Raw genomic sequence first — 11,844 nt, 5'->3', positions numbered from 1 at the left:
AAAAAGTGAAAAAGAATCAGCTTAGGAGAGGATGAGAATCTTGCAATTTTTATTAGACCACACTTGAAAACATCTGCATATATACCATTAAACTGAAAAAGGCCAGCCGAGAACCTTGAACACTAGTTTCTACGACATTTCTTTGTATTCTAGTTCTTTGAGACTGTTTTGCCAGCTTCCGTCCCTTTCCTGTACTTTGGACATACTGAACTGATTCAAACTACAAGTAAAAGTGCAAGTAAAAGAACACATTTATACATATCTATACATAAATGCACTACTGTACTTAGGTTTTCCTTTCTTGTTGACGATAAAGTTAAACATGTTCCCTATACATTTAGGAAAAAATAAAAATTCATCATTTGAAGCAGACCCTGAAGGGACACCTGTTAAGCGATGCCACACCACTGAAGATCATGCTTCTCCAAGATATTTCCGAAGGGCTCCACCCTAACACCTACAGTGCCATGAACCACGATTTCATCTATTAAAAACTTAATCACCATTACATTTGCAACGAATGTACATTCATTATTCTACCAGATTAGTAGTAAAGTTCCCTAGCAACCGATCACTCTTATTGGCCATCCTGTGAAGCAAAAAGCTTACATCGATGTTCTCATCACCTGGGCCCGGTTGTTCAAAAGATGGTTAAATTTAACACAGTGGTTAAGGATAACGATGTGTTAAACCTTAATCATATGATTAGCTAACACAGTGGTTAAATTCTGTTGTTCAAAAGCAATTTAACGCATTGGTTAGCTAACACTGTGTTAACTGCTTAATCACTTGGTAATCACTTGGTTACCCATAATGCACTTCTACTTCCTTTGTACACAATCATGGCTGACGTCGTCTGCTTGAAAAAGAATAGAAAAGCTAGAAGCACTAATTTCTCCTTAACTGAGGTAGAAATTATCAAAAATGAAGTAAGACTTCATCCTATTCTAGAGGCAAAACATAGTAACATGGTTACCAATGCTAAGAAGCAAGCCATCTGGCTTGAAATTGTCAGGAAAGTAAATGCTGTAGGGGTGGCAAAAAGGAGTTTGAGCGAAGTAAAAGACAAATGGCGTAACATGTGTCGGGAGGCCAAAATGAAATTTACGGAGAACAAGAGACAGATGTCAAAGACAGGAGGAGGGCCTCCACCCACCCCTCTTTCCCAGACAATACAGGATGTTGTCGACATGTATAAGGATGCCAGTTCCTTTCATGGGATTGAGGGGGGGCATTGAAACCTCAATGCCTGGCTGTTCTGGTAAAATATGACTTTTTTGTCTTCATCAACAATAATCTTTTCTAATATGATCATTATCTCCATATTTCATATGTATAAATAAAAAAAATAATGGGAAAATGATTAAAACTGTGATAGAAGCTAGGCCAAAACACACAATGAAATAATGTCAAACTGTACTTTCATTGAATTTACTTTGTTTAAATAACTATATAATTATTTAACTATTACTTTATCACTTCAAAATAATATACTACTTCATTTAAAATATTGTACTCTAATCGGAACAAAACTGTACAATATCCCATGATATTAGGCCTAAGCCGTCAACTTGACTTTGATGATTTTCGTCTGCTTCAAAACATGAAACCATAATCAGTTGCTGTAAAATTCTATATTTAAGACCTTCAAAAGGTTGGGTTATCTTTTCTATCGCTATAAGGCCTATCCTTTATTTAATAAACCCAATTATCGCTGTTAACCATGATTGAATAGTTAACTAATATTGTCCTTTTTTTGTCATCTCTCACGAGAGATGACACATTAAGTTTGATTTCCGGATGTGAAGTCCCAGTATAAGCTGCCATTGATCACTCGGCAATCCTCGGCTGACTCCACTACGCTACACACAAAAAGTGCGAGACCACCCGAGGATCACCGACTGGTCAGTTTGATGCGATGATGCGATTTTCTAAATATAGAGATGTAAACAACGAGCGGTCTGCCTTATTATTGATAAAGAAAACAAGCTGCGAAGAAATCATAGAGGGTCCGACACACACAATCGCCTGGATGATGGGGGTTCTTCAAAATATACACTGTATGTTCTTATGTATAGTCTTCTTGGCTATTATACTAAATGATGGCCAGAACTCGATTCTAACTAGGTCAGCGCATGTGTCAAGACCCCTGCAGTCGAGGCGTGGATCCAAGATTTCACAGAAAAACATCAAATTTAAAACATTCACATAAGTATTCGCATTACTAACTAATAGGAATTGATGGTGAAAACTTGTTTGGTAGATTAGTCATTCTATAACGCGGTGTCGTTTTTGTTTTTTAAAAATAATACAAGTCTGATTAATCAAATGTATAATTTCAGAAATTAAAAACACAAGTTATAAGCGGATATCTATTATATAAAAAAAACTACAGACATTGAATGAAAGATCACAAAGAATGATTATGAGTTTTTTCTTGCATGTCTAATTTATTCTTTTTAAGGAGGCTTATAATTAATGAACTTGCAATCATTTTCTTTATGCAGTTTTAATTGCATTAATGGCAAAAAAGTCATCAATTCATCCCTCCTATATTATTGAAAGGAAGCCAAACTTAATTATACTACAGAATTGTTAATATGTTTAGTATGCAGATAAAGTTTACTAAATCACAAGATATATACGCACTGCACGTGAATTTGAATGGTCACTAATGGCACAATACTATATATTCCTAAAATAGCCATAAGTTCGGGGTTCGCAAATCAGGACTTTTTTCATATAATTTGTAAATGCCTGATTCAGCTGATAGCATTTAAATGTTATTACTTACTTATGCTAAAAGCATGTGGGCGTTGGGTAGGGGCCCAAAGCCACACAAAAAATGATTTAATTTTAAAATCTCGTGTATATTTTGGACGAAAAAAACCCAGTGAGCCTGGGCACCCCCGAAATCCGCCAGTGCTGTTAATAGTTGATTTTGAATATTTAATTTTTTGATGTTTACGGGAAATCTTTTGGAAGGGTTGGAATTATTTAAGTTAGCGCTGTTGTCTGCTGTCGGAGTATAATAATAATAATACGTAATATCGCGATTACTTCGCACTTATCTAATTTACTACCGCTCTTTTGCGGGGGAGTCGAGAAAGATCAAATCTCACGAGATTACAGGGGCACATGGCTTTGTTGACAGTAGTGACAATCGAATGATTTGAAAAACTTTATGCCGAAAGTACAATGTATTGCCAAGAATTTAATTCCAAATAGTAGATTGTCAAATAAGGAATGTTTAGATTATTTTATCAGCTTTAAAATGCGACGATTTTCAATGAAAATTTAATTAGAAGAGCCAGCTTGGTTAAAAATATCTTTAAAAATGTAACATTTTAGGATCAGATCCTCTAAAAAATTAATTAGACTGGTTCGGCGATTGTTATGCAAGGTATTCCACCAGGAGTTTTTGCTTATCTGTCCTTATAAATTCTACAACGATCGATCTTGCATTGTATTCAATAGCACAGTTGTCCCCAGCCAACAGACGTTTACTACCTCCATCGCGAAAGAGTTCCGCTAAGTTAAGTAATCGCGATATCAAGTATTAAGAAGCTGTGAAATACATGTATGTAAGGTCAAAATGAAGGCTAAGATTTTACCCAACTAATTCTTGTGATTTTTTTTTTACTTACAAATTTTACAAATACTGCTTAGTGGGACATTAACATTTTTTTTACATTAAAATAATATTACTCTTATGATTATTCAAGGGAAATGGAAATGCGAAGTAAAATTCAAACAATTATAGCATGGCTTACGGGGCAAAATTGGACCAAAAAACTCTTCAACTTGATAAATTTATAAAGGGATAATGGACACTTTTGTCATTAAGAGTTATCTCTTTTATGGATTAAGTTTACTTTGTGAAAGTGCTAGGAAAAATGAAACGTGTCCCAAACTTTGTAGATTTGATAATTTCCAGATAAAGGAGATTTTTAAACATTATTTTAGTATATTTCATGCAATGTAAAATGCTAAAATAGCAACAGATGAATCATGATATTATTTAGACAATTTTAGAAAATCAGATCTACAAATCTGTGTACCAGCCCTTTTAACTTTGTACTGCTGTAATTGTTCAATGCCAACGCCTCCCTTATCCATACTTTTTGTTCAAGTATAGTCATGTACTAACAAAATGAATTTATTTTTCGAAAAAATTTTAAAAGGTTAAAATATTTCCTTCTCATCCACAACATAGGATTTTGGAGTTTGATCACTACCCTTTTTCCTATTCTAAAATGTTCAGGTAAGCTGCCACTCCCCTTCCTTAGAAGAATAGAAAAAGCTGTAATAGCTGAGAAAAAAGTTACACTCCACTGTTTATTCTGTGACTTTAATGAAGCCAAAGAGATGACATTTCAGGCTTTCTGGAAAGCCAAACTTGTCCGTATTTTCTTTTGATTTTGTTTACCATAACATGACCTTGACCTTTTTGATGGGGCTAACACAAATCGAAAATATCAATCTTAATACTTGCCATGCATGTAGAATTGTGATCGAACATAAAATGTTTTAGTTTAGAAATTACATTATAATGCTCTCAGATTGCCGTTTGTAATTTTCCAAGTGTGCCCTTCGAGTCAAAATGAAAAATAAGAGGCGAACTCACCATCAACATGTGCTCTCTTCTAGCCTAGTGCATCTGGGTGTTTAAAATTTGATTAGCTTCGCACAAAGTATGTTTCTTACATCTTGATTGATTATTTTCATTTTGAATTTGAGAGAAAAGTAGATTTCATATTAGTTGCAGTAATTAATCTTCAATTAAAATCGGAGGAATGAGGATACGGATGTCGAATCCGAAAATAATACACGTGGATTGATCTATTTATATGTCTCTGGTGTGGATCCAAGTTAAAACATAAATCTGTAAAGCCTCAAAAAGTTCAGTTGTAATCCGACTGCAACCCCAATGCTTTTCTAAACATTCTGAAGTTATAGATAGGGTATAAATGAATTTTAAGATAAATAACTGTAATACCCATCTTATCATCTTGACAAAATTTCAGAGTAAGGGGCCGGGGTGGGGGGGGGGGTGCCAATGTTGAAATTTAAAAAAAAAAAGGGGTTTTGAAATTTTTCTAATATTTAAAATTTTGTTTTATATAAATACATGTGGATTTGATTTGATAAAAAAAAAAAACTTTAGAAGAAGAAAAAACAAGAGAAATCACTAAATAACTATATCTACAAGATGAAAAGAATAATAAATTTAAAAATATGACTTTGTATAGAATAAAGAAAATTAATTATTATTTTTATGTGTTCAATCATACAAATTTAAATATATATATATAAGAAAAGTGCTATATAAATATGAAAAGTAAATATTTGATTAAAGATGTTATCTGATGAATTGATGCTAGCTGTAAGTACATAAGAATTAACTGCTTCATAAGGCTGCATACTACCATATGGCAGGGCATGTGTACGCATAAGTAAGAAAGACTAATAATATTGATTTTTTCTATACATAGCAATATCCTCAATGGCAGTGTCTCCCACTCAGACTGTAACAAACAGGATAACTAAGGATAATGATGTGGACATTTGGCAAGATGCCTGTGAGGACCTTCCTGTGCCATCCCCATCTCCAGCAAGCTGTGCATTCATTGCCTTAGAGACATGTGCACCGTTAGAGGAACCCCTTTCCCCACCTAGCCCACCAAGACAACTATGTGCCTCATGTAAATATTTTGGCAATATAATTATATACTTTCATGTTCTCAACTATACTAGCTTAAAGAAAACACAAATTAGAAATAAATGAATTGAGGTAATTAAAACAAATGTAAGAGTCAGAGACTTTAGTTCATTGACCAAGGATGGTACACATTTGTCCATTTTCCTTTTAATTAGATGGAATATTCATATTTTTCTCTTTGACATCATAGCAATTTAAGCTGCACCAATCCAGTTTTGAAGATAAACATTAAATGCAAGATCCATAAAATAAAACACACAAGATATTTATTATAATATATATAAGTTTTTGTATATTTTATGCAGCATTTCCAGTCAGTACATGTAGTAGAGATCCAAACCAAGGAAAAGAGAGGTAAGGTTGCTCTCAGTCTTTGTTGATCTCTTGCCTTTAACTTTAGAGTGGGTGGTGTAAATATTTTTGACCTCTTGACCTTGACCATTGAGAATTTTGAAGTATTTGAACTGGCTGGCCATAACTTTTGAAAAGACGTGGTACTTCGGTTTTCATGTTTCTCCAAGTGTATTCCTTATGACAATACCTTAAATTCTTTTGGATACCAATAATTTTGTTCATTTTCTTTGACCTTGGAGTTTCACTTGCATTCGAGAAATTCAATTTTGTCATATGCTGCAACACAGGATCATCAGTGTTTCACAAACACATTTTGTTTCATTCTAATTAAAACCCAATATGTATATTCTATAAATTGTAACATAGTACATGTGTACTCTAAAGATATCACTATAAAAAAAGCAGACCTTTTTTTTTTATATTTACATGGTTTTATTCCATAGATGTACATTTACATGATTGTCTGTACAAAGTATAAAAAAAAGTCATAGAAATTAAATAAATAGACTAAATCTATTTATGACAATGACATACAATGTCAGAATACATTTGATTTCCTTATAAAACACATATTCTCTAATTAATATAAAGAATTTGATTTTCAAAACAATTATTTGAAATTCAAAATTATTTTAGAGAGAAGCGCAAGAGTGTGAAAAGGTCGGTGGAAGACGTTTACCGGTTGCAGTGTGAGGTGCTTGAGGAGGAGAAAGAGAAGATCAAGAAGGAGAAAGAAAAACTGGATTTACAGATTCAGCTGTTACATGCTATTCTTAAAAGACAGGATGATGAACAGACAGAGCTCTTGGCTTCATTGATGTAGACAAAATGGTCAATGCTTTAATTCTATAATTGTCAAACTTTCCACAATACATTACTAATATAGTCCCCTAGTCTATGTTTAGTATGTTATAACTGAAATTTACATAAAAATATGTTACATTTGAAGTTCTCTTGAGAGAAATTGTATAATTCAACATATATATATATATGAAAAAATCAACAAAATTTGATAGAAATTGTTATCAGCTTAAAATGTGTCAAAATATGAAAAATTGAACCAGTACGTAGTTTCAGATATTTTAGTGATCAAAAACATTAATACATGTAACAACAAATTAGAGATTCAAAAGTCAGCTAGATTATGATTCCACAATATTTGGTCTTCGACCTCTTTATATTACTGTGACCTTTATTGCATATAAAGGGTTGAGACTCATTAATAATCAGATCTAATGTTTAAGGTGATAGCAAATTATGTCATAAACATACACAGTATTAAAAATGTAGGCTCCTGTCAGTGACCAATACATGTTACAGTTAACAATGTCTCTAATATTTACAGCTTACCAGTCCCTTTATCATAGGTTTTTGACAATTAATAAAGTACGTGGGTTTTTTTTTCACAGCCTCATGTACTGTATTAGAAATGAGTTTTCTCTGTTGTTTTTTATTACATGAATTAATATATACATGTATGTACATGGTTGAGCATTATTTTAAAAATCAAAAAATCTTTTCTGTGTGCCATCAAAAATAGGTACAATATGATTTTCTGAATTTTCTTGTTTGTAAATTAACTGTTACTTACAGTTTAATACCAGTAACTGTTATGATTGTTATGGAGTGTGCCAAAATCTGTTTCTGAATCAGTGTATGAATGTTTGTAAATTTTGATTATTTTAGAACACATTAACTATAATGTGATATTTTGATTTGAAAGTCACTTGTTACCAGTGTTTGTTGTTAATTCAGCATAAAATTATATTTAACATATCTATTTTATCTTTGTTGACATATATATACTATATTGTTAAACTGATAGAATTTAACTGCTTATAAATTAAAATGTTTCATATAGAGTTTCCTATCATTCTCATTTAAGGTACATGTAACCCAGGCATAATAGCCATTAATTCATATGTGTACCCTAATAGGATGACCTTGAAGAGTTATCTCCTGTTGATTTTAATCAATTAATGAAGTGAAGTAATTAAACAAAAAACAATGGTCAATGAAATCACTCCGAATATGTATAACTATTAGTAAATGAATCAATCTCTAATTTCCATGGACTAATTTAAATTTGGTAATTGTAGCAATATTTTTTTAATTTCAATGGAGAGGAAATCATTCATTTTCTACTTTTCATGCTTCAATATAACACTTTTATCATATTTCATTTCTAAGAGGTATAATTATAAATGATATGATATTAAGTATTATTATTGGTAGAATTAATTATGAGCTAAAGTAATGCTGTGTTACATATTCCCGCACCCCTCTTCCATCTTGCTGTCCTTGAAATGCAGGTACCTGGGGCTGGTCTTCCTCAACTTCATCCTCATCCTCAGGCTCTCCAAGGTTAATGGCGATGTTGTGGAGGACAGCACATGCTATGATGATTCTGCATGCCCTGTCAGGCTTCATTCGTATCTACAATCACAATGCATTGAAAGTGTAAATTTACCTGCATAAATATAAGCATGAAATAAACAAGAGGCCCATGGGCCACATCGCTCACCTGAGAAGCTTTGACCATTTTGTTCTTTACCCGATTTCCCCCTTGTCATACATATTGTGACCCCACCCTACCCAACTGATCATAATTTAGACAATCTGAAATCTACACTAGCTACCACGGGATTCTTTGTTTTCCCATTGTAAAACTTTGATCCCCCATTGTGACCCCCGGGGGCAGGATTAGAACAATTAAGAATCTACACTACCCCAGGATGCTTCCACATGAGTTTCAGCTTTTCTGGCCCATCTTCAGAAGATTTTTAAAGAATTTTCCTATATAATTATATATCCTATATATATTGTAAAAATTTGATTCCATATTGTGGCCCCGCCCTTTCCACGGGGGTCATGATTTTAACAATTTAGAATTTACACTACCCCAGGATGCTTCCATATAAGTTTCAGCTTTTCTGGCCCAGTGGTTCAGAAGAAGATTTTTTTAATGACCCCACTGTATTTTTGTCTTTTCTTGATTATCTCCCCTTGTGAGGGAACTTGGCCCTTTATTTTATCAATTTAAATTTCCCTTCAATTAAGGATGCTATGTACCAAGTTTGATCAAATTTGGCCCAGTGGTTCTTGAGAAGAAGTCGAAAATGTGAAAAGTTAACAGACGGACGGACAGACAGGCGGACGACGGACAAAATGTGATCAGAAAAGCTTACTTGATACTTCGGCTCAGGTGAGCTAAAAAAATTTTATTGTAAATAGCACGACATGTATTAAATTTGGTCAAAAAAAAAAATTTGTTGGTATATATTAACATACCTCTGAGTGGAGAACATGAAACCTCCGTTTGAGCCGCCCAAAGGTGCGCTCAATTTCACTTCTTGTTCTTGCATGGGCTTGATTGTACTTCTCCTCAGGTTCAGTCTGGGGATTGGCATAAGGAGTTAAAAGAAATGGTCGGCAAGCATATCCACTATCTCCTAGCAAAACTCCATTTTCAAATAGGCCATTTTCTTCCTCCTCCAAATATGTTCTAATCTGACAAATACAATCCCAAGTCAACTTACAAATCCTTATTCATAATAGACTCTCAATACATTTGCTGTGAATAATAGATTTAAAGAAATAAATTGAGATAAAATTTATTTTAATTTCATGAAATGGGTATAAAATGCCCTAACATGAGAGAATGAAAGTTAGAAGATGAGAGAGAAGGATTGAAATATGTGTTGCATGCGATCAACACTCTTTAAAAATTATTTAAATATTATCATATTGTAGCTTAATTACCTGTGATGTTCTGAAGATGTGGGAATCATGTACAGACCCGGGCCATGATGCATTGATATTTGTAACTTTTCCTGTAATAGATGTAGTTAAGTAGCAGTTATAGTTAATCAAGAACTAGTAATTGATTAATACTTAAATTGTACCATTATTGAACTGATTTAAAACACATGCACTTTCTATGAGGGGGTGGGGGGGGGGGGGGCAAGTGGCGCATTATTTAATATCAATATAACTGTGGAGGACATTACTTGCAATGTCATAGATTCAATGTTGTATATTCAATAACCAATTGCAAATACATATGGAAAATTCATAATGTACGAGTATATCATTCTAGATCAGATTCATAAAAAAAAAAAAAATAAATATTGGACAATTTTTTTTAAAATTATTTTTCATATTCACACCTATATCTTCAGATCAATCTCTTTTTCAATTTTTATTTATCACATGAATTAATTTTTCTTGCACTACTCTTGTGTGGCAATGCACTGATGTTTTATAACAGGTACTTGCTGAAAAATGAATACTCAGTAGATGGATCCGCCACATTATTTTTCAAAGGGGAGGTTAATCTACATGACATGCATAGATCATTTTAAAAAATCGTTTAAACAATGAATACACAACTATAGTACGATAATTATGGAAGAGGTAGTGTTAAAGGATGTGTGAAAAACCTATGAATTCAATACACAGGAATTACGAAGTTTTAGTACATGTTTAAAAACCCCATCGAACGTGAATGATACAAGGGGCCTTAAAAAGTCGGTTATATTTACCTTCGTGGTCACATACAGCTTGGACATTGATGCTGTGGTATCCTTTCCTATTTACGAAGGAATTTTCGTCATGTGATGGGGCCTGGATCCGTACATGCGTCCCATCGATGCATCCGACTACATTGGGGAAACCTGCTAGCCGGTAAAACCCTGTTTTGATGCAAGATTTTGTTGTTGCGTCAGGCCATTGAATAAATGTGTCAGCTTTCGCAACCAGTGCTTCGGTGACTCTCTTAATGGTGCGGGATACTGTGCTTTTGTCAAACCCTGTTCAAATTTGAGTAACTTGTATATTTTTTCTATGTGGAAAGACTATTTAATCAGCGTTTTATGTTTAATCATGCAGCATATAACCACGAAATTTTCAAAGCACTGTGTCGTTTTTATTTTACTTGAACTTTAATAATAAAATTTCAACTTGAGTTTATTTTTTAACAATGATGTAGTATGTGTTCTGTAGTCTTTTAATTGTACCTAGAGTGTCCCCGACAACCTGCAAAAAGCTGCCACTTGCAAGGTAACGCAAGGTAATCATGACTTGGTGCTGGACGCTCAGCGCACAGTTCCTATTGGTGGCTCTTTCCAAGTCATTTTTGATGACATCACCGATAAAATTGATGCCATGGTGACCAAAGCGGTACCTTCTTCTTAATTCAGTATCTGTCCAACCCTCTAAATTCGTGTGGAGTCGGAAAACACGCTGTTTTCTGGGTCCAGGCGGGTGAATAAGAAAGTTGGCGGCCATATTTAATCACGGTGTTAACTTCTTAATCTACCTACCGTAGGTGGATTAAATTTAACACGGATTTAACACCTTGTTAACACAAACACAATTTTGAACAACAGTTAACCTTGTAGTTAAATTTAACACATTATTCAACACAGAGAAAACACTGTGTTAAATTTAACCATCTTTTGAACAACCGGGCCCTGATGGATAACCATATCGAGCTTCTTCTAAGCCATCTTCTTCCATTATACCTTTCCATGTTGTTTCCAGAGATTCTGCTATTTCTGGAACATTCTGCAGCACTGTCATTAATCCAAGTGCTATGGACAGAAGTCATGCTTTCGTACATCTGTAGGCTTATTACAGAAGTCACTGCAATTTTCATGGTTTTTAAACACATGATGAACTGAGTTATCAATGTCATGAGCAAGTTTCTTTACTGCTTTTTTTCTATTACCTAAGACTATCGCATACCTGACCCCTTTTGTCAGTCT

General features: G+C 33.7%; 2 protein-coding genes across 2 annotated transcripts; one reads left to right on the top strand and one right to left on the bottom strand.

Moving 5' to 3' along the window:
* Nucleotides 1-1,039: 1,039 nt before the first annotated feature.
* LOC134277024 (uncharacterized) lies at nucleotides 1,040-7,443 on the top strand. Its single transcript, XM_062759299.1, has 4 exons — nucleotides 1,040-1,261; nucleotides 5,496-5,705; nucleotides 6,028-6,076; nucleotides 6,713-7,443. The coding sequence occupies exons 1-4, from the start codon at nucleotides 1,180-1,182 to the stop codon at nucleotides 6,897-6,899; spliced, it is 528 nt and encodes a 175-aa protein (XP_062615283.1). The 5' UTR covers nucleotides 1,040-1,179; the 3' UTR covers nucleotides 6,900-7,443.
* An 874-nt stretch (nucleotides 7,444-8,317) lies between these two features.
* Nucleotides 8,318-11,155, bottom strand: LOC134277023 (putative nuclease HARBI1). The gene is made up of 5 exons (XM_062759298.1): nucleotides 11,095-11,155; nucleotides 10,621-10,887; nucleotides 9,839-9,909; nucleotides 9,368-9,586; nucleotides 8,318-8,512 (listed from the first exon to the last, which is right to left on the bottom strand). Exons 1-5 carry the CDS (start codon nucleotides 11,153-11,155, stop codon nucleotides 8,318-8,320), a joined length of 813 nt encoding a protein of 270 aa, XP_062615282.1.
* Between the last annotated feature and the right edge of the window lie 689 nt (nucleotides 11,156-11,844).

Source organism: Saccostrea cucullata, unplaced genomic scaffold, assembly GCF_032062105.1.
Source record: "Saccostrea cucullata isolate Sc308-1 unplaced genomic scaffold, CSIRO_AGI_Scuc_v1 ctg7087, whole genome shotgun sequence".
NCBI classification, from domain to species: domain Eukaryota; kingdom Metazoa; phylum Mollusca; class Bivalvia; order Ostreida; family Ostreidae; genus Saccostrea; species Saccostrea cuccullata.
This window is presented reverse-complemented; position numbering and strand designations above follow the sequence as displayed.